The sequence below is a fragment of the Pseudonaja textilis genome, chromosome 8, assembly GCF_049901715.1.
Source record: "Pseudonaja textilis isolate UNSWEBS1 chromosome 8, rPseTex1.2, whole genome shotgun sequence".
NCBI classification, from domain to species: Eukaryota; Metazoa; Chordata; class Lepidosauria; order Squamata; family Elapidae; genus Pseudonaja; species Pseudonaja textilis.
In genome coordinates this window covers 11,742,628-11,766,424 of record NC_141997.1, presented here as the reverse complement: position 1 = coordinate 11,766,424, position 23,797 = coordinate 11,742,628, and the positions used below count along the sequence as shown (strand labels likewise).

At 38.5% G+C, this 23,797-nt stretch overlaps 1 protein-coding gene across 5 annotated transcripts in view; it reads right to left on the bottom strand.

Annotated features, from left to right (window-relative positions):
• ARHGAP6 (Rho GTPase activating protein 6) overlaps positions 1-23,797 on the bottom strand; it is a 269,917-nt gene that overhangs the window by 14,305 nt on the left and 231,815 nt on the right. For all 5 annotated transcript variants that reach the window (XM_026714240.2, XM_087938347.1, XM_087938350.1 and 2 more), the window contains exons 4-8: positions 16,227-16,483; positions 6,393-6,588; positions 3,006-3,061; positions 1,779-1,929; positions 473-621 (exon numbers count right to left, since the gene is read on the bottom strand). In XM_026714240.2, the coding sequence (XP_026570025.2) occupies positions 473-621; positions 1,779-1,929; positions 3,006-3,061; positions 6,393-6,588; positions 16,227-16,483 (809 nt within the window). The remainder of the gene's footprint in view (positions 1-472; positions 622-1,778; positions 1,930-3,005; positions 3,062-6,392; positions 6,589-16,226; positions 16,484-23,797) is intronic.

Here is a 23,797-nt window from a genome sequence, read left to right as displayed (position 1 = left end):
TGCAGGTAGTTTCGCTTTAGCTAACCTGGCTATGATCCTGTCTTTTCTAAATCACTTTGTGCCATAAATAAAGAGCGTTCTACCAAGGGGAATCAATAGGAGCCACACTAAGTTATGTGTGGAATTTGAGGGGTGGTATTTCTCTCAAGAAACCTGCAAGTTCTAAAAGTTTTTGAATGCAGGAATAATCCTTTTGCATGAATAAAAGAGAGAATGATACAAACATAGTTAAGTCGATTAAAGCAAGTGATGATTAATAAAACCAAATATAGTCTGAATTAAACCTAAATTATTATACCTTGCTTAGAAATGGTATAAAGATTGGTTCATAAGATGGTTCATTAACTGTATTCCTTATCATACTGCTGATCAAAATATTATTATTTAATTATTTGATTTGTTTGCCATCCATTTTGCTTCAAGGTGAACTGCAGTGCTAATTTCACAATAAAAATCAATGAAATAAACTTACTTCCTGGCTATCTTCATCCTTTCTGTCTTCTGCATGGCTGGCTACAGTAGCTAAGAACTGAAGGAGTCGATGTAAGGTGTCACAATTGCAGGGAGGTAGAAGATAAATTAGAAGTCGCAGAGTATTTAGTTGTTCATGGGGGTCCATTACTAAAAAAGAAAAAAAAATTAAATACACTTATTAATTGCACTACTTTGTGTAACACTATTATCAGTTAATTTAGTGTTCTATACATTTTAATATTTTCAGGCATTTCATTGATCAAATACACCTATGTAACATCTGAAATATTAAATGTTTTAGAATATTCAGTTATTATATTAGGGGGGGTGTAGAAAAACCTAAGAGCCAATTTTTGTGTGCTAGTTAAGACAACAGTCTAGAAACAGGAAACCATGCATATTCTAATCCTGCTTTAGACACAATGCAAGCCTTGTGCCAGCCGCTTTCTGTCAGCCCTCAGAGTGAGGCAATGGCAAACCATTTCTGAAAAAACATGCCAAGAAAAATGCAGGTACTTGTCCGGCTAGTCTCCCAAAATTGGATATGATTGTATTAAAAAAAACTCCAAACCCTTCCATAACATTCTGAGATGTGATGACTCAGCGGCGTTGTATATAATATTATCATAACCAAAATATATGTGATCCAAAGATCAAAACATGTAGACTATTTTGAATTTCCTAGTCCTCCTTTAGCATTCTATACATTAAATTATTATAAGACAAAATGAAGATGATTGTTAAATGAACCATTTTAATTAGTATTTTGTTATGTCCCTGGAACTCTAGGAGTTCCCACTCAGGTCCGTTCACATTGCGGGGGCGGTTTTCCCCCTCGCTCATTGGTTGGTTCTCCCCAGCAGCCAGCTATAAAAGCAGGCTGCGGGGTCCAACCAGTTGCTGATCGCTGCGAGCCAGTTCCAGGCTTGGCAAGCACGGTCAGTCCTTTATTGTTATAATAAAGTATTTGTTGCACTCATGCTCTGGTTCAGCCTCTTATTACCCAAACTTAACATATTTTATCCCCAATCTAATTTTGAAAACCAATCCACTGAGACATATCAGGCAATTTAAGTTGACAGCTTAAATTTTTCTCCATGTCAAAATATAAAGAAAGTGACCACTCATACATTATGAATCACTGGAATCAGAAACATGCCCATGATCTGCATGAAATGCAGAGTTTAAATAAAGATAAGCACAATCTTAAACTGATTTTGATTTATAAGGGTGGCAGTTTATCAACCATTTAAATAGACAGATAGGTAGACAGACGGACATATATAGCCAGACAGACTGCTCACAGAGTGTGTTGATAAAAGGAGTGTAAAGCTCTCTGGTCAGGAGTGGGTCAGGCATATCACGAAGGAATTCCTTTAATAAAGCTGCTACATCATGAATGCTTTGTTCTTCATCCAGTACTACATCCACACCACGGTCAAACTCTTCACGTAACTAGAAACAGAAGTCATGTCAAACATTTACATTATTATATTACACTTTTTTTAAAAAAAGGTGATGATATAGTTTTAGCTTGTAGTCAGACCATTTCCCAAGCTTGGCTTATGCATTTTTCTCTTTACATGGAACAAATTGATGTAATGATATTGTTTTCTGTGGAAAAGGACTTATTTCAGAATTAACATTTGCAGCATACAAAGAACTTAGGAAATATAAAAACCTTAATATTCCAGTGGTGTTGGATTATTAAAAGAAAATAACAGTAAAGGTTATTCTTCCAAATTGATATCATATTAGATGAATTCTACCACTGCATTACATGTCTAGATTTAACAAGATGCATTTTTCGTTATTGTGTTTTATTCACCTCTGAATAAACCCTACTTTTATAATAATAAAACTTTATAAATAAAAAACTTCGTAATGAATAATTGCAAAAGAGTTAGGTAATAATAAATTATAATAATGCTTTAATCTAATTTAAAGCACATTATTAATCTATTTGAAGCTCTTAGAATTTTGAATGGTCATTTTGACTGTAGTCTACTCCTAATAAACTAAATCAAAAATTTATAAAATGGTGCAGGTTATAATACCCACATTCCTGATCATTGGCCTTAATGGTTACAAAAAATATCTAAAAACTGGTTACCCATTTCTGGTTTACATGATCATCTAAATTAATAACTTGTTAGAGACATATTAAAATGAATCTAATCAAATATTTCATAGAAACAGAAGCAAATCCACCTTAGCTCAAAGAATTATCAGGACAACCTGTTTCTTTTAAATATACTAATTGAAACTGATATGGAAATAAGAAAATGTTTTAGAAAATTTTTTAGGTCCCAGGTAAGAAATTGAAAACTATTTTAAAAACATGTTACTGGAAATATATAGATGAAAGATTCCAGATCTAAAAACCACATTTTAAAAAGAATTGATATTTTCCTGGTTGTATTACGATTACATATTTAGAGTAGGACTATCATGAAAGATGGCACTGGCCAAAATATATAAATATAAAATAGTGAGTTCCATGATATTCATGAGAAATGATAAAAACTTACCTGTCTTACCCTTTTTTTTGAGCTCCCAACTCGGAATATGCCTACTGTCTGGAGACCTGTAAAATGACATGTTAATTTAAAATAATAATAATAATAATAATAATAATAATAATAATAATAATAATAATAATAATAATAATAATGTGTTTATACAAATGCATATAAATATACAATAAAGTTAGAACATTAGTAAACTATTTTGTATCACTATGCTATTATAAATATTGTAATATTTGTGTTTCTTATTCCTACCCTATCAGAACATAGCATAAATCCAAAATATGCAAACAATTTAGGAGGAAATGTGTTCCGTGTAATCTCCTTCAGTAAAGCCTACTTGTACATCATTATAGATTATTTTTTTAAAAATTGCACATTATTTAAAAGTGACACTAGAGGGAAGCCTAAGACCGATGGTGCCCATGCAAAATTGCATAATACATTTATAAAAGGATGTTAGCCCTGAATTCACTTGAATTTGTATTTCTATATTCAAAAATACACATAGCCCTTGGTTAGAAAAGCCGACAAATATTCTTGGTACCAGCTTAGATTTTACAAGAGGAATAGAAAGGATGAGAATAAGTATGGGTGTGAAATATTTAACCTTGGTTTTCAGGCTGCATGTAGCTTCCAGAGCCCTTCTAGCACTAGACCAAAACTCAGCAAATTAGTAAACCAATGCTTGATTTTCTTTTGAATTTGAGCATAGTGTGCTAACCCACATTAAAATTACTAATATCCCATCTCAAATGTTAATCTCAGTTGGGTGCAGGAGATTATTTTATAATCTGAAGGTTTATTATAGCTACATTCCTGAACCAAGTAAAGCCAACAATTTGATTTCCTTGCGTATCTCCCAATATACAATATATCCCTACATTATACAACAATTGACCAAAATATTTGTGGCATTTCACAATTTTATCTATTTTTTAAAACTATCACTCGCAGCAGCTACAACAAAATACCCCAAAATTCTCCAATTCTGCAGTAGAAGTAGAAATTGCTTTACTTGTTACTATAATAGTCCTCAACTTGTAACTGGTTAGCGCTTGATGTTATAAAGAATTTATAAGTTGGTTCCAAAGTTCTGACAGCTGCCCTCTTCCTGTGGTAATGTGGCCACATGCTGAGACCTTGGTATGTAAATGCAAATGGCATTTACTGCCATTTACAGCATCCTGCAGTCACGTAAACATATTTTATGACATTTTTGCCAAAACCTGGCATTTACTTTTGGTTTTTGGCAAAAACACCGATAGTGAATAATGGTCTCACTTTACACTTCTGTGTTCACTTTACAACCACATCTTTCCCTTAATGACTGCCACTGCTTAATGACAACAATTATTTAAGCAGGGGGAAAAAGGAATTAGAATTAAAAATTTGTGGTCTGATGGGATGATAAAAGGGAGAATGATTCGGAAAGTGGCTAAAGAGAGAAGGAAAAGCAGAAAAAGTGCAAAAGGAAAATCAAAAGAGGGAGAGAGAAAAGCTTAATAACTGGAATGAGAAAAGGAGGGGAAAAAGAATGGGGAAAAGGGGAATTAAGAGAAAGGACCAGAAAATAAAGAGGAACAGGAAACAAACAAGGATGAAAAGAAGGTACCCTGTTCAAAGAGTGAGAGATAATGGGTTAAAAAAAGGGATAAGGAAGGGGATTCTGCAAGGCAATGTGTTGGGATGTATAATATATTGAAAATAGCATTTTGTAATGTATAGATCATTTATAGAGAAAATATAATGCAGAATCTGAGAAAAATATATATATTTGTGTTTTTATACTAGATAGGGAGATTGATATTAAGAAGAATGAAGGTGGTTAGCTCGAATTATTAACTAGAGGGGACAATTATATTTACAGATAAGGATTGATAAAATGACAAATGTGACAGGAAAAATAATATGAGAAATGACAATAGAAAGGAGATGAGAATTTTAGATAACATTGAAAAATAAGATATGAGAATATACTAAGAAAAATGGAAGGATATATTAGGATTTGGAATTGAATAAATGAACATAGAATTGAGATGAGAATTTTAGATAATATTGTAAAATAAGATAAGAGAACATGAATTGGGATTGGATAAGTTTAATATTTAATAATGATAAGGATGATGTAATATAAAATTAAACAAATAAAATGAATAGGTAACTATGGTCATGTTTGTTCTGAGATGTGAAACCTGGAACTGTACTGCTTGCCAAATGAGAATTTTTTATTTAAAAAAAATAAAATGAAAACAGGGAGAAAATTGAATAATGGAATTATTAGGTATGTTTAACTGATATGGTGGTAGGCATTTGGAGAGAGTAAGGTTAAAATAAATATTGAAGAAGTATGAATTAATATAAATATATGCAATGAGAGATGTATGATACATTGATGCCACACTGTTAATGTATTGTTGTTATATGTAGATTGAAATAAAACATTTTAGGGAAAAAGAAAAAAAGGAAAGTATTCAGACAGAATGGTTTAGGTTTCTGTGATGGCTGTGACTCATTGATCTTCCGTGTGTATTCCCCCATTTTTAATTTAATGATTGTATTTAGGGCAACTTTTTGCAAGCAAAGAAGCTTTTTGTATTTTTATACAGGTAATCCTTGACTTACAACAGTTCATTTACTGACAATGGCACTGAAAAAAGTGGCTTATGACCATTTTTCACACTTACGACCATTGCAGCATTCCCATGACATGTGATAAAAATTCAGATGGTTGACAACTGTCTCACATTTATGACGGTTGTAGTCTCCTAGGGACATGTGATCCCCTTTTGCAACCTTCTGACAAGCAAAGTCAATGGGGAGGCCAGATTCACTTAACAGCCATGTTACTAACTTAACAAATTCAGTGATTCGCTTAACAAATGTGGCAAGAAAAGTCAGTAAATGGTGCAAAATTCACTTAATACATTTCTCACTTAGCAACATAAATTTTGGGCTCAATTGTGGTTGTAAGTCAAGGAGAGGCAAGGCCAGGTGTGACAAGGACTGGCTGGGAGGGGCAGGATGAGGTGGGGCCAGGCATGGCAAGGAGAGGCGGGGTGGGGCGAGGCAAGGTGCCCCTCGATGTGAGTGATGGGCACACCCACGCCTGCCCAGCTGGTCATTAGGGCAGAGAACCAGGTGTTAAATTATTTGAATCCCACCACTGAATAGAATCCATATAACTTTAAGTGCTCTCTGAACAGGCACATATTCAATTCATTAATCTAATTCAACACTTTGAATCAGTTCATCTGGTCAGGTGACATCTGGTTTATATTCATTCAAATTTGGAAAGTTTATTTAATTTGGGGATTCGATCAAATTGCTTTCAAACTCCAAATCAAGGTACTATAAGATGTGTGTATATTTTGGATAAAATATACTTACCATGTTTTTCTAAATGCTGACAGCAGCTATCTATAAGCCGAGGAACTTGCCTGTAAATAGGATTGAGGCTTAATTTTTTGTCCCTGGATTTTTCTTTCTTGTTCTGTGCTTCAGCAGGCAAGGATAACTGTAGAGCTTCTAGTAATCGAGACTGACTATCATCAAGATCAGTAATAGAATCCACTGACATTGCACCCTACAATATACAAACATGCATTTGGTAAAGATGAAGAACACTTTTCTCTTTAATCTATCATAAAACAAAAGATTAGCCTATAACAGAAGGTATTAACTGGGGCAGAAATCTATTCAATACTCCCCTCTAAGTGACAACTGATTATTATAGCTTTCAATAGGTAGCTCAAGGCAAATGCCATGATTGTACTAGTCATGTTATATGCTACTTGTTGCATGCCTGTCCAAACTGAGGTAATTCTGAGGCTGTAATTGTTTGTTGCACTCCCATTCATCAGTTACTCCAGTTCATTTACTTTGTTCCTATTCCCAATCAAAACAGAGGCAATTGCTGCCATACCCAGCAGCATTTGTATTTTCACCTGAAAATTGCTGCTCACTAGACATGGCGAACTGCAAACATTTTGCTTAAGATGAGAAAAGAACAGCAATATCTCTCCAAAGGTAATAAATCCCCATTTCCACACAACTTTGTCTAGAAATGGCTTCTTGCCCAACAACTACTGTTAATTCTCTATTAGTAACATCTACTAGATCAGTGATGGGATTCAGCCAGTTCGCACCAGTTCGGGAGAACCAATTGTTAACTTTCTGAGCAGTTTGGTGAACTGGTTGTTGGACGAAATCATTAGGGCAGAGAACCGGTTGTTAAATTATTTGAATCCCACCACTGTACTAGATGTTAGTATCATTATTAGTTAATTTCTTCTGGTAAGTATTTAAGGCAAATAACAAAAAATTAAACAGTTTATAAAAAGTTTGAAATACAGATTAAAAACTATAAACATTAAAATGATCTATTGAAAGTGTTCATTAAGAGCTATATTAGGAACTTGTGCATCTGTACTTTCAAATAGTTTTATTTTATCTGCTGTTTATTCTGCAGTAGTTATAAGTAAGACTGCATTTTTCTGTGAATCCAAATTGCTTGATGAGAAATGTATCAGTGTGTATATGTGGCTGCAAATTTATACCTCTGTCAACATTCTGCTCTGATCATAACCTATAATGAAATATAGGCCTTTGAGATTCCCGAGGTGGTAGAAACCTGCCCCAGTTCACTCTTTCAAGAAAGTAAGACTCATGACTCCGTTTAGTTGACAGAAAAGAACTTTTACTGAAAGAAATTGATTGCAGTAAAGTCAGGTGGAATCGGGAATTCCTACACAAAATACAAATCTATTCTTTTCACTTTACACTCGCTCCCTACATGACCAATCCCCCAGCCAGCAATGTGATGTCAGTAAGATGTTTTGATAAACTCTGGGATATCAAACTGGTAATGTTCCATTCTCAGGGCAAATGGCCTTGAAGATCCTGGTATAAGCCAGTTTGGTGATCTGGTCTTCTTCCATTGTCTCTCCTCCTTCCCTATTTTCCATGTTTGAAGTTATAATAGCACCCAATAACCCCCCACCCCCAGCTGTAATGGCAGAGCACCAGCAAGGTGCCAGGCCGGTGATGATGGACCTGACCTGCTGCCCCCCTGAACATAGGCATTAGTCCTGCAGAACAAAAAATAAAAGAGAAAGAGAGAAATACAAAGCAATTCAGTAACAATGCTACTTAAGTTTGTCAGGATACTAGTTGTGGAAGTGTTTTAGAAATCTAGCAGCTTTAATGTGGCACCAGTCAACCCACTCAGTTTTGGAAGAGGGAAAGTCTTTCCATGTGATTAAGTACTGTATTTTCCCTCAATGCTTACAGGAATCCAGAATGTCCTTAATTTCAAAGTGTTGTTCATCTTCAATCATGAGGGGGATGCAGCGGTGATGTGATTTCAGGTTTGAGGAAGCTGCAAAGGAATATTGGGTGGACTTGTCTAAGGAATTTTGGCAGGTCCAATTCAATGATTATTGGGTTTATGATTTGTTTAATAAAAAATGGGTCCACATATTTTGGTCCTAATTTTTTGGATGGCTGTCTGGACTGCAAATATTTTGTTGACCTGGTCACCTACTACAAAGTCTTTACGTTTCACTCACTTTTTATCAGCCTGTTTTTTATACATGTCTCTCTCCTCAAGTGATTTCCTCACCACAGGACAGGTGTTTCATATTTGGGACACCCAATCTTTCAGGCAATTGGTGGATCATTCAGAGGTTGTTCAGGCATGGAAACAAAATCCTGACCAGTAGCTAATTTGAATGGGATGAAACCCATTGTGCTGTGCACCGAAATGTTATAAGCCACCTCAGCAAATGGCAGGAGGTCTATCCAATTATTTTGTTGATAATTAACATCTAAGGTACTGTTGCATCTAAGGTACTGTTCCAGGACTGAATCTCACATTTGCACCCCCCCTTAGTTTGGGGGGTGATGACTAGATCTGTCCCTAGAAGTTTTAAAAATTCCTGCCAAAACCTTGAGGTGAATTGCACCCCTTGATCTGAGATGCATTGTGGGGCTCCGTGCAGTCTGTAGATGTGCTGTATGAATACTTTAGCCAGGGTATATGCAGAGGGGATCTTCTGGCATGGTATGAAATTCACTTGCTTGGAGAATAGGTATGTCACTAGCCAGATCACTGTGTTTCCTGAACTCTCAGGGAGATCCAATATGGAAGTCAATGGAAATTTCCCTCCACGTTACGTTCAACACTCAGCCAATGGCTGGAAGAGACATGGGGTTTTCCCCCATTGCTTGGGCAAATAATCACGTAGCTTTCAATGTCTTTATTTAGAGATGGCAACTAGAATTGTCCCTTAATTAGGTGCAAGTTTTTTATAAACCCAAAATCCCTTGCAGTTTTAGTGTTGTGGCTTTTCCCTAGGGTCACCAGTCTTTGTCTTCATTTATCAACTTCATGAAGACAGTGGTGGTCCATCCAAGTCAATCCATCTCACATAGAGTATTTGCCTTTATGGGATTGAAACCACTTGTTGGTTTTAGCGCAGCTCTGAAGACTGCGGCTACATTGCTGTCTAGCTGGTGTTTCATTTTCTCTTGGGTTCGGGTAGTTACTGGGGCTGAGAGTTGGCGGGATGAGATTACTGGTCTAATCAGTTCTGGTTTGGTCTGTTATACTGAGGCATCTGGGACAAGGCATCTGCAAGGAAGTTTTCCCCCCTGGGGGGTGGGGTAGCATAGAGTGAATCCAATGCGATTAAAGTACTGTGCCCAGACCTTCTTGGGCGATAGCCTCCAGGGGTTCTTTAGTGGCTATAGATCATTATGATCAGTCTACATCTTGAAGGGTATTTTACTCTCCTTTAGGAAATGTCTCATGGTTAGGAGTGCCCAACACACTGCATAAGCCTCTTTTTCCCAAACTACCCACCTGCATTTAGTCTGTGAGTTTTTTGGATGTATAAGCACATAGTTGCAGGTTCCATGCTGGTTATGTTGACTGCTGCAGCATTAGCATCCACTTGGATGATAAATGAAGCAGTGGGATCCATGTGCTTCAGCACTGGTTTGGCTGCGAACAGCAGTTTCAATTTTTCGAACACCACCAGATATTCCATGTCCATTTGAGAAGTTGACTGGGTTTAGGCTTATCTCCCCCATTTGCTTTTAGAAGGTTAGCAATGGGAAGGACAATCCGTGCAAAGGATGGGATAAATTGGTGGTAAAAGCTAGCGAAACCCAGGAAACTTTGTAATTGCTTCCAAGGGCATGGTTGAGCCTAATCTAATAACAGCTTAGACCTTCTCAGGGTCCATCTCTATTTCCTCATGATAAATACAATAGCCTAAGTAATCTATTTTTTCCCGATGACATTTGCACTTGGAGATTTGGCATAGGCTTGTAGTTTTTTTCAGTACAGCTCTCACTAGCTTTACAGGCTCCACCATCAATTTTGATGTAAATTAATATGCTATCCAAGCACACAAGTACCATTTTGTAGAAGTGCTCATGTAGCACTTCATTTATCAATTGCATGAAGACAGCAGGGGCACCTTGTAGGCCAAAGGGGAGAACTCTAAATTGAAAGCAACCCAAGGGACAGTTATAAGCAGTTTTCCACTCATCTCTTTCCTTAATCCTAACACAATAATATGCTTCCTGATGGTCCAGTTTTATAAAAAAATTTCTCTTAGCCAGATGGGCTAACTATGTCCTTCGTCAAGAGCAGCAGGTAAATTTATTTTCCCGGAATAAAACTGGGGCGGCTACCCAGGGTCGTGCTGGTTGGATGAATTCCCATTCAAGGTTGTTGTCTGTAAAAGAGCACAGCCCTTCCAGCTCTTTTGGGGTTATCAAATAAAGTTTCTGGTTAGTTTAGCCCCTATTATAGGAGCAGTATAGGATTTCTATGGAACAGTATTTCTATGGAGCAGATGGGGTGGGAGCTAGTCTGATCCATTCTCACTGAACGCATTCCTCAAGTCCTTATATTCTTTGGGGATGAGGGAAGGTGGTTTCCATTGTTCACACATTGCTGCCCTACCTTGCGCTTGGGTTCACTGTTTTCTGTTTCTCCTCCAGGACCCCAAATGGGCTGGTCCGCCAGATTTTCAACAATCCCCTCCTCCAGTTCACATAACGGCTCCACTTCCTGAGCCAGGCCAGCCTAAAACCAGGAGTCTTTCCATTCTAAGGGTCACAATAACATTTCAAGTCTGTAGGTGCCCCCCCTCCCCATTTGCATTTCTACTGGCTCGGTGACAAACTTTGACAGAATGCCCCCCCCCGCCAGATTTGTCCAGCTGACAAAAATGCCACCGGCCCCTTAAGATGTTTGAGTCCGATCCCCAGGTTTTGCAGTAGAGCAGGCTTGTTGAGCATGGCTGTAGATTTTGCAAGTGGGACTGTAGCTTCACTAGCTCTTGCATCTCAGGGATTGAGTTCCTCTATTCATGTCCTCATCGGTACTTATTGCAATTGTGCTCAATTTCCATTTCTTCAGCCAGGACGTATCAGCCATGAAGAGTAGGAGGGGGTGCACTGAGAAATGCAGGTATTATAGACGTCATAATTCAGCCTGTCTTTGAAACAGCTGATAAGTATGTCTTGTGGCCATTTGCTGAATCTGAATACCAGGTCACAGAATTCTTCAGTATACTTGGCCATGCCTGGGGTGGGCTTCAAATTTCTTAACAACCGGTTCTGTGGGTGTGGCCTAATTTGTGGGTGTGGCTCGGTGGTCATGTGACTGGGTGGGTGTGGCTTGTATGTAAATATTATAAATATTTATGTAAATATTGAATTTTTTATACAAAAAGAGCAACTTTTACCCCAAAGCAGGCAAAGCAAGCAGAGTTGCTCACAGAATCACAGATTCACTTAGAGATCTATCTATCTCCAATTGGCTACCTGAGTCTGACTCTGCACTGAAAAGTAGAAGCTTCAGTCCTAAGAAAGGTTCTTTTGGATTAGCTAGAAAGCAAGAAACCCAAGGATTTTCTGCTTTCTAACTAATCTAAATCTTCCGGTAGAGCAGAACAGCTGATGGTCGGGAAAAAAAAGGAAAAATAGCAACTTACCAAACCAGTTGGATGGCTCACATGCCAGGTAAGGAGTGAGTGGGCAGGGAGGGGAGGGGCCATCCAGTGGAGTGATTTGTTGGTTCTCCGAACTACGTGTGTGCAGCATTTGCAAGAAATCAGCTATGCGCAACGTTTGAAAATCCTCGTTTCCTGCTTTTTCAACCTCAGCTGTGCCGCGCAAAGCAGCTGAGGAGGGAAAATCAGGGAATAAAGGACAGCATAGAGCCTGGGCAGGTGGGTGGGCCAATCACCGAACCGGTTCGGTATCAGCTGCTCTTCGCAGCTACAGGTTCTATAGAACCAGGCTGAAGCGGTAGCATCCCACCCCTGGGCACAGCCCCTCTGGCCTTAACTGATGGTTTTGATGTGTGCTCTCTCACTTTGAGGTTGGCCAGTGGGTCCTCAAAATGTCAGCGATGTCCCCATAAAGTGGTTGAAATTTCTCAGTTCCAGGCATTCTCATTGTGGAGGGTGACCATCCAAAGTGCTGCTGTCCCTTCCAAGGCCAGGGTAAAGATTCTCAACTTGGCACCCTCCATCAGTATTCCAGCCATATTCCTGCATGTAGGTTAGGATATGTGTCAGGAAGAACCGCAATTGTTGGGGGTTCCCATCAAACTTCACTCCAAGTGGCAGGGTTTTTTGACTCTTCCTGGCAGGAAAGGTCCACCTCTGCCAGCTCCCCTCAGTGCCTCCTCTCACCAAAGTCCTGGCAGTGGTGGCTGTGGGTGATGCTCTCAAATCATTGGAGGTGGCCAGAAATGATCATGCCTCCAGGCAAAGGTTTCATATACCCTGAGGTTCTGGAAAGCCTCTGTCATAAATTTCATCGCTCCATCATCCAGTCGACCTGGTTATACTCTCCTGCTGCCTCTTCCTCCAGCTCTTCTAGCCCCAACCACTGCTCTTGCTGCTGGTTTCCCCAGCTACCATGGGTGAAAGTCACCCCCATTTGGTCTCTCCTCCCAGTCTTCCTTTTTCCTGACACACAGGGACCATCTGGGCCATGGTGAATCTCTGTAGCCTCCAGCCTCTGTTGTCTACTCAGAGAAGTCCAGTCCCAAGGGGGCTTTAGATAAGGCTTCACCCCAGCATTTGATTTCCTCTTGATTGATTCCTGGAGCCAACATCATATGCACAGCCCCCATGGTACAGGCAATGCCCTCTTTGGGTTGACCACAATTGCAGATTCCGTTTAATGTCAGGCCTGCCCCAATCTACTCTTTTAGGAAGTAAGACTTGTGAGTCCATTTTGTTGAAGCAAAAGAACTTTTACTGAAATAAACTGGTTGCAATAAAATCAGGTGGAATAGGGTATTCCCATGCAAAATGCAATTTTCATTTTCTACTCCCTCCCCCCATGACTAATCCCCCAGCCAGCCAATGTGATACCAGTAAGATGTTTTGATAAACTATGAGGTGTCAAACTGGTAACATTCCAGTCTCATGACAAACGGAATACAGAACATTTACTGACAAAAGAAGAGATTTACCATGAGGAAACAATTCATTGGGGCATATTTTTAAGTATTGCAGGTCACATTATGGTGACAAAGTTTGATGTCAAAACTTCTTGTTAATTGTTTGTATGAATAGAATAAAAGTAACTTTTTTAATTTTAACAGATTGTCAGAGTACTATTACTTGCATATCATTTAAACTGTCATGAGGATGATCCTATTAGTATGAGGAGCTGAGTGATATAGGATTTCATGGGTGACTTGCATCACAAACTGGATTTGGAAGTAAACCAATGAACAGTGTGGTGAACTTAGCATGTGTGCACACTTGTAATTCTCCAACCGATAACAAGCAAGAGGGCCATTGCATTTTGGATCAACTGAAGCTTCCAAGTGATCTCCAATATAGAATGCATTGCAATAGTCTATCTGCACGGTGATTAGGGCATGAATCACTGTTGTCAGGTAATCCCAAAAAAGGTCATTTTTGATTGTCAACAAATAGCACCTCAGTCTTTCAGGGATTTGACTTAATTTTGATCCAGCTTGTAGAATTAGTTCAAGACTTAACAACATCCCTGGTCTAGTTTTTGATATACAACTGTAAATCTTACATACTGATGATACTGCAAACAACCCCCCCCCCCCAATGTCTTTATGCAGATATTAAACACCCCACTCTGGAGCAACTACAGGCACGGCTGTTCAGCCTCCAATACAATGCCTATAATTGCAATTGCTCAGAAGGATACTGTAGCTGATGGATTGTGCATATTTTCTAATTTGAAAAAAGTAATAGAAATGTGGTATGGTATTTGGTTTTCCTTAGTCTTCATATTCCTCGTAGAGTAGCAATTTAAAAAGTGTATATAATTGATATTTGAAACAATGAAGCTTTACTTTTATTCAGAAAGACTTCAGAAAATACAGCATATAATTTGAAACAGCTCTCTTACTATCTATAAAAATAACTAAATGAGCAATATTTTCTTTGATAGCATTATTAAAGGTAATATGGGACCCAAAGTACGTAATCTCTGTAAATCCGAAGGTATGTGAGCTAAATACTATAGTTATTACATTCCTCAACTATCAAAAATGACTTAGCTGCAGTCTCCTAAAGCAGCATCAAATACTCTTGCCATCTGTACTTTAAAGAAATAGTATTACAGGTAGTTGAGTTACAACCACTCATTCAGCAACCATCCAAACCTACAGTAGCACTGAATAAATTGTGCTTATGCCCAGTCTCCAAGTTACAGTCACGAATGTCAGTTTTCATACGAGAACTGAGAAAGAAGGTCTTGAGTGGCCAGCAGCTGCCTTGTGGATAGCCTGGCCAGACATCTCATCAGGAGTAGGAGCAAGAAGGTGGTGAAAGTCAACTGGGAAAGAGAGTGGGTGGCTATGACTTTGTGCCATGCTGCTGGATTGGGATGACTGAGACTTTACACTGTACTGCTGAGCGGGGCTGGGTTGCCTGTGGCTTCACATTGAACTGGGGCAGTTACAGCTTCATGCTGTGTTATGGGCCTGTGCTGATTTTTCCCAGGGCAGCTGTGACTTTTGGCTGTGGGTCAAGGATTTCTTGCAGCCCCAGAGCCATAGTGTGCCATGAAGCCCATGAATCACACAGTTCTGGGGCTGCATGACACCCCAAAAGGCAGGGTGCAGGACAGCCAAAAGTGCAGAGATGGGGATGAATAGGGGAGTTGAACGGAAGCTGTCTATTTCCTTAGAAGAACCAAGGATTGGGGCTGGAAAGGGTGTCCTTAATTAACAACTGGTAGGATTTGGTTGACAACAGCAACAGGGAGTATTGGGATTTCTGTTGCTAAGCAATGTGGTCCCCTGATGTTGAGCTTTATGACATTTCTTAGCGATGGAAATTCCAACTGCCATTATAAATTGAGGACTACCTCTCATGGAATGAAAGGTGAAATTGTAGGTTAAAGCAATAAGCTTTGCTTTTTGAAATAACATATGTACAAAGTCACTGAATCCCGACTTCAGATTATTAGGCGCCCATGGATTCTCAGTATGAAAACACAAACATTCTTTATTCAAAAGATGGCAAGATTATCAGATAATTCATGAGAATTATTAGGTTCTTTTAGGACGGAACCAGTAATTTTTAATATGCAATATGAATTCACTGATGCAGCATACTGTATGCACTGCAGAGAGAAAAATGTCACAGGCAGGATTGGAAAAACTCCAGATTAAACAAATTCTGGAAATATGCTACTTGTTGATAATAGATGCGTAAGTGGACTGATTCAGTATATGGCAGCTTCCAATGTTTTTAAATGACTGAACATTAATCTTGTAACTACATAAACCATCTTTTATACTATAAACATATTTGAGACTGAGATGAGGTGGAGAAATATCTGGGTTTGTGCGTGTGCATTTGAAAGGGAGGGAGGGGGAGGAGAGAGAACACAACAGAGAAAGTTTCTTTTTCAGTAATTTGAAATACTAAGTAGAAACTGACTGGGGAAAAGGAAAGTTTCCAAAGAATCCTTATGTCCCTTGAGGTGCTGGCAAGAGATTTGCGTCTATTTTGTTCTCTCCCACGAACAGCTGGGAAAGGCAATGACCATTAAAATACTAATTTCTATCATTTTTATTAGGGCTGGCTTTAATTTTAGTATAAACTAACAAATCAGAGACTCCAACTTCAGTAAGCAAAGGAAGGTCCCACAATACTTGCAGTAGCCACTAAGCAATGTATAGGCACTTACTCTTCTCCGTGCCCTGGGGGCTGGTTCTGGTGTATTGGGTGAAGTAGATTCATTTGGTGTTTCCGAGGTGGAACTAAGAGATGAATTACTGCTTGAGAGTTCTTTGTTCTGTCTTTTACTCCCAAAAGGTAAAAGTGACGTTACAAGTTCTGAAACATCTCTCTGCTCTTCTCTATGAATATCTTGCTTCAATTTGTACGCCCGATCATTTGCTATTACTTGTGATAAAGGCATTCCAAAAGCCTGGGGTATGAATTCTGAAAAAGAAACAAAACCTTATGTATCAAAGGCTAATAACTCTAGCAGTCAACATTTTGAAAATGGATTTAATAAATCCTCAGCCAATAGACATGGTGAGCATCTTTTAACATTGGTTGCTTAGTTAAAAGTCAGCTTTCTCAACTGATGTTTTAAAATATACTTGATTGCAGTTTCTGTGGTTCTCAGCAATTCTTAATGGAAAATAAGGATTTGGAGTAGGAAAAGATAAAAAAGCACATAAAAAGATAAAAAAGCACATAAAAATACACAATAGAGGTATACTGTTATGTTTACTTTTGGCAATTCCTGAACTTCCAAATATTTTAAATTTGTTTTTAAAAAGACAACTAAATAAAGATATGGAAGCCAGGTAAAAATCTGCCATAATCAAAAAAGAATTCCTATCTAGAATTCATAGCAAGAAAACTAAGTATCAATTATCTCTTTCAATGGTCAATCAAATTTTAATAACTTGTGAATGAATATTTTTAGACTATGGTTTAGGATTTATTTTGACTAATACCGCAGTAATGTAGTTTCAATGTTATTATAAAAGAAAGTAACCTAAAAGTTTAAAGAGCAGCAAAATATGGAATAACAAATACTTTATTGAAATACTGCTTGAAATACTGTAATTTCCAAGAAATGAGGAATGTCCATTTTATATTAGTAAGAGGTTATCTTCTCTTGTCTATATACGCAGTTGCATGCTAACATCACTAGTGGAATTATTATTGGAACAAGTTAAACATAAACAATAAAAAATATGTTATAGTAACATAGAACAAGAAGAAAGTAAACATGGGAGAAGAACATATCTGGTTTGGGGGTCATAATACATGAAGAATCAAATATTTATTCACAGCAGTGCACCTTTTCTTGGAAATAATCAGCAATGGAATGAGGTATGGAATTCTAGCATGTCATTAGGTATAATAAAAGCAGCCAATAGAGGATTCATAGCAATTGTCGAATTACAGAGTTGTTATAGCTAGAACAATCAAGGGTATTATTTGCATATCTTTTCAAAGTAAAAAGGAAATCTACACTGGAACACATTATTTCTCTCTTTAATTTACTTTAAAAAATCCTATTTAATTATACTAATTCATTATGTTCCAGTAGAATTTAATCTTTATCAGAGAATAAAGTTGTTGTGGGAAATAGCATGAAAACAATTAAGCAATAACAGGAGTTGCAGCCTATTGATTACAGGAAAGGTAGAGAAGGAAACAAGAGGGTCAGCCATATGGGACTTAATTCTCACTAACAGAGATAAAATTATAGAAGGGGTTGAAGACCCTTGGAAGAGTGACCATGCAACATTGAAATTCAACATAATGCAAGCACAAGGAATAGAACAAAGTCAAACTAGTCTTGGACTTCAAAAGAGCTGTTATCAATTAACTTAGAGAGAGCTTGAGGAGGATTCCATAGATGAGAATCCTCAATGGGAAATAACACAAGCAGCTTGGGAAACTTTGAAAAGTGAGATTATAAAAGCCCAGTCTTGCACAATTCCAATGAAAAAGAAAAATAAAAGAGCTCAAAATAAACCAGAATGGGCGCACAAGGAACTTTCTGATAAACTGAAAGATAAAAAGGACAAGTATAAAAAATGGAAAGAAGGGCACATAATTAAGGCAGAATATCAGCAAATAGCCTGTACCTGCAAAAGTGAAATCAGGAAAGCTAAGGGTCAAAATGAACTGAGGCTGGCAACAATTGTCAAAAATAACAAGGACAAAAAAAGGCTTTTTTCAACATGTTAACATGAAATTATTGGTCCATAATGGGAAAAAAACGGTAAGAAAGTAACAGCAAGCATGGAGAAAGTAGAATTGCTTAACTCATTGTTTGCATTTATCTTTCTGTCTTTATACAAGAGGGGAAAAAACAGTACCTGCTCAATGGTATTAACTGTGGGAAGGATTTTGGAGTACTAGGGGACAATCACTTAAATATGTGTTCAAGCTGCCAAAAAATCCAAATCAATCCAGGCTGCATTAATAGAGGAATAAAATCATGACCAAGTGTTACAACCCCTTGGTAAGACCATACTGCATTCAATTTTGGTCACGATGATATAAAAAAGATGTTTAGGCTTTAGATTAGGGGTGTCAAACTGGATTTCTTTGAGGGCCAGATCAGCATTGTAATTCTCCTCGGTGGGCTGGTGGTGGGTGGGGAGATGGGACAGACGCTTCTTGCAACACCTTGCTGGCCAAATGGGGCCTGGAGGCCCATGTCTTTGTTTTCAGCCTCCTCACCTTCCAGCAGCACTCTCCCGGCCAAAAATGGGCTGCATGGCCTCCGTGCGAGGCCTCCATGTGACCCATTTCTGGTCAGCAGAGTTCTGCAGGAGGTCAGGGAGGTTGAAAATGGGCCACAAGGGAGCTGCATGCACCCCCCATGGCCCATTTGGGCCGGCAGAGGCACCATGGGCCAGTCCTTTGATATTTTCAGATCAGCCCGGTGGGCCAGATTTAAGCACCCCACGGGCTGAATGTGGCCTGCAGGCCTCGAGTTTGATACCCCTGCTCTAGAAAGTGCAGAGAAGAGCAACAATAATGATTAGGTGACTGGAGGCTAAAACATATGAAGAATGGTTGCAGAAATTGGGTATGTCTAGTGCAATGAAAAGAAGGCCTGGGGTGACATGATAGCAGGGTTCCAATATCTAAGGGGCTGCCACAAAGAAGAGGGAACCAAGCTATTCTCCAAAGCACCTGAGGGCAGGGCAAGAGGCAATGGGTGGAAACTAATCAAGGAGAGAGATAAATCTAGAACTAAGGGGAAATTTCCTGACAAAACAACTGATCAGGGAAATGATTTCCATAAGTTGTGGATGCTACAACACTGGAGGTTTTTAAAAAGAGATTGGACAGCATTTGTCTGAAATTGTATAGGGATGCCTGCCTGAGCATGGGGTTGGAGTTGAAGATCTTCAACATACCTTTCAACTCTATTATTCTGTTAGAGGGAAGAAACGTATCCAAGTCACAGAGCTTTGCTGGTTGTAGTCTTGCAATTTTGAAGAAGGTCTGGGGAAAAAAAAATACTTTTTCCCTTACTTTTCTCACCACTGAACTGCATTTTATTGGATAGGGCCCCATGTCAAGTCTACCAAGATCCTTCTGAATCTTGAGTCTATCTTCCAAAGTATTAGTAATTCCCCCATCCCAACTTTGGTCTCATCTGCAAATTTGATGGGTACCCCTTCACTCCCCTCATCTAGGTCATTGATGAAGCTATTGAATAGCATAGGACCTAAGACAAAACCTTGAGGTACCTTACTACATGCTTCCATCCACTTTGATATAGAATATTTCATATACAGAAACTAGGTTCTTAATCAGGGTCAGATACTGGGATGATGATGCCTGTATGAAAAATGTGCATTTGTCAACTGATTAATTAAAGTGCTTTTATTAATCCTTAAAGCTTTAAACTTCTTGTAATCTGACTGAGAATTGCCAATCCTATTATATATCTGTCTGGGAAGTTAGTATATGAAGAACAGCCGTGCAGAAATAAATGTTTCATAAGAAAGGAATTTCTCTGGCTTAATTTGTTGTCAGCTGCAGAAAATAAGAAAATACAGTATGTTTTGCTTATCTGGGTAAAAATGTTTAATTTCAGCATTATTTTTAATTTATATTATTTTTTCACATTTTCTTTAGTTTTGTTAGCTGCCTTAAATATCTGATTCAGTAGAAAGGTGGGATAAAAGCTGAATGAATGAGCAGATCTAAGTCAGAGTCTGACTGAAGCTGCCAAAATATGACAGACTTATTTCAGCAATATAGCAGACTCTAAATAGCAATTCAGTGTACACTTTGTTTATATATATAAAAAATGGGTTTGTTTACTTTCAAAACTCCAAATGTATACTTTTTTACTCGGTTATGAATGCAGACTTAAATGATACTAATAAATGTCTATGAAATGTACATAAAACATAATAGCAATTCTAAAATCAGTGGTAGTAGTTGGCCTGCTCTTTTATTTCTGTCACATCTGATGATAAGACTGGTCTTGCCTTCCTAAACTGATTTAATCAAAAGATTATTCTCAATGGTTTGCAAAATCTTTTGAATTCTGCAATATTCCAAAACTATTTCAATCTTCAGAAATCATTTCAAGCTTGAAACAGTCCATTTGAGCCAGGGGTGGGATTCAAATTTTTTAACAATCGGTTCTGTGGGCGTGGCTAACTCAATATAGCTCACATTGAGGCATGTATCTCCTCGCCTGGCCTCTCATGACTGTGGGGATGCTGCAACAGTCGTAAGTGTGAAAAATGGTCATAAGTCACTTTTTTCAGTGCCATTGTAACTTTGAATGGTCACTCCACACAAGCAAAGTACCAGCAAAGGAGGGGGAAAAAACTCCAGAGAAGTTCCTAAGATAGGAAGTCTAGTCCTGCCAAGAATGTAATAAAGGTTAACGGAGAGGCAGTTTCTGTAAGGAACACCAGAATGTTTCCTTCCTGCCTTCCTTACAGGATTAGGCTAGTAATTTCTTCTAATAACCGGTTCTCTGAACTGTTTAGAATGTTAACAACCGGTTCTAGCGAATAGATGCGAACTGGTAGAATCCCACCCCTGATCTGAGCCCAAATTAATTATGCTGAATGAAAAAAAGACCAATTTTGAACTTAGAAAACTGAAATGACTGGATGAGCACCAGGACATTTTTAGTGAGGTTGCATGTAGTGGCTCAAGCCTGGTATAATTGTTTCAAAGTCTGAAACAGGGCATTTAAACCTCCTAGTGTTTTGTAATTCAAAATGTTTTTCATACGTCCACTTATTTAGATTCTAGGACTCCAGGTCTTCAATTATCCAGAGTATACTTTTGTCAAAAAAAATCATCTAAAACCAAGTTAAGTATATGTTTAAATTGTAGTTTTCTTATATTGTTTAGAATGCACAATAATATGATGATGATAATGATGATGTTATCCGTTCAGCAGAGTCTGACCCTTGGCAAATCTATGAGCCAGATTTCTACATCTTCTGATCTTGCACTATTTCTTCCAGTTTTTCTACGCCCTGGTTGGTGTCAACTTTGATAGTGTCCAGCTACTGTGTTCTTTGATGGCCTGGCTTCCTTTTACAGTTAATTCTTCCAAACATAATTGCTTTCACTAGTGAATTACCCTGCAAAACATGACCAAAGTAAGTGAGACACAGTTTTGTGATTTTGCTTTCTAGTGACATGTTTGGTATTATGCACTGCAGTACTTGCTTGTTAGTCATCTTTGCTGTCCAAGGAATACGCAGAATGGGACAACTCAACACAGCCAGCTCAGCTTAGCCAGTTCACCACTACCAGCTCACCAATGCCAACTTGCCTCTTCCAATTCACTGCACCACCAAATCAAAACAGGACAACTCCACATGGTCAATTTGCTACAGAGACAACTTGTTGTGGGCAACGAGAGGTGGAGCTGGGCTAGTAGGGGAGCAAGTAGATAGGCAGAGCACAAAGTGATGGAAGTAGTGGCTGGGGGGTTTCCCTTCCCCCTGATGGGCAGCAGCTGAGGGTGTCTCATTTTTTACATACTGTATACTACTGCCACCTTGCCTGGCTTCTTTGGCCTGGAGCTGGCTGTAGCGGCAATAGTGTTGGGTGTGAAAATAAGATGGTGAATTACCATTTGGATTGTCCTGTGGTGACTCGGAAGTGGTGAATTCCAAAGGTGATTTGGTGGTGGTGAGCTGCCAGCGGTGAGCTGGTTGCACTGAGCTGGTTGCATCAAGTTGTCTTAGACCCTATGCAGCAGCTCAAACAAGTAGATTTTCTTTCTTGTTTTTTTAAGGTCCAACTTCCAAAACCATAGATAGCTACAACAGAGTGAACTAACCCACATTTGTTGCCAGGCTGATGTCCTTGCTTTTCCATATTCAGCTCATGTTCATCGTTATGAGACCCAATACAACCTGATGTTTTACTTCTGTGCTGCATTCACTACTTTGAGTGATCTGCAATCCTAGGAAATTTTTCCACACATTCTATCTCTTCACCATTAATTACTATTTTGAAGTTTACCTTCCTTGGTAGTCATGAATCTAGTCTTTTGAGGTTTAAGAAGAGACCAAAATTATCACTTTCTTTTTCAATTTTATTGATCAGATGTTTCAGGTCTTCTTTTATTTCTGAGAGTTGTATTGTCAGCATATCAGATTGTTGGTGTTTCTTCCACCAATCTTTACCCCAATTTTTGATTCTTCAAGATCTGGCTTCCTCATGATCATTTTGGCATAGGTTATATAAGAAAGAGGAGACAATGTAACTTTGTCGCACTCTTTCTCTATCTTAAACCAATCAGTGTCTCCACATGATGTTCACGTAGTAGTTTCCTGATTTGTGTGCAGTGATTGCACTAACTTAACCAGAGATGCTGGTACCCCCAGGTGCTGTTACCTCTAGGCTTTCTCTCAGTTGATGAAGCACATGTAAATGATCCTTTGATATTCATGAAATTTTTCCATGATCCAGTGCAGGTTTGCAATGGTTTCCATGTCTATGGAGATTCTCAGTGATTCGGGTCATGGTTGTCCCAAAGCTGCTTCTTTCAAGAGGCAACTGGACTTTATGGATTTTTTTTTTTTTTTGAAGACGTTTCACTTCTCATAGAAGCCAGAGCTGAAGAAGCTTCTTGGATGAGAAGCAAAAGTCTTCAAAAACAACAACAACCCAAAAAGTCCATTTGCTTCTTGAAAAAAGCACCTTTGGGACAATGGTTTCCATGATCCAGCACAGTTTGTGGGTGCCACGTCTACTTTGGAAACTGGCTTAGACATCTGGTAATTCCCTTTTGATGGTTAGTGCCAGAACTACTTCAAGCTGTTTACACTGGTCATCCCAGTAAAGTTTATTATCCTTCCTTGCTACTCTCTGGAAAGCTGCATTTAGTCTTCTTATTTCTTTCCTCTTGCCTGCTGCTTGGCTGTTTTTCTTTGCTCAGCTATTTTGATGGTTTCATCTGAGAGCCACTTTTTCTTTGGCTTTTTGTGGGGTATGTGTTCTTCTGCAATTCACGGTCGATTGAATTTCCTGCCACACTTTATAAGACATCTTCTCAGCAGTCCCAGTAGTTCAAACCTATTTTTCACTTCTATTACATATAGGAATTTTGGAGGCACTGCCTTTTTGATGGTACATAATTTGACTTTAATCTTTGCCACCAACAATTCATGATCTGAACTGCATTTACCACTTGGATATGTCTTAACAGTAAGGACTGAGCTGGTCCATCAATTGTTGCAATTGTAGGACATAGTCGATCTGATTATGGTGCAC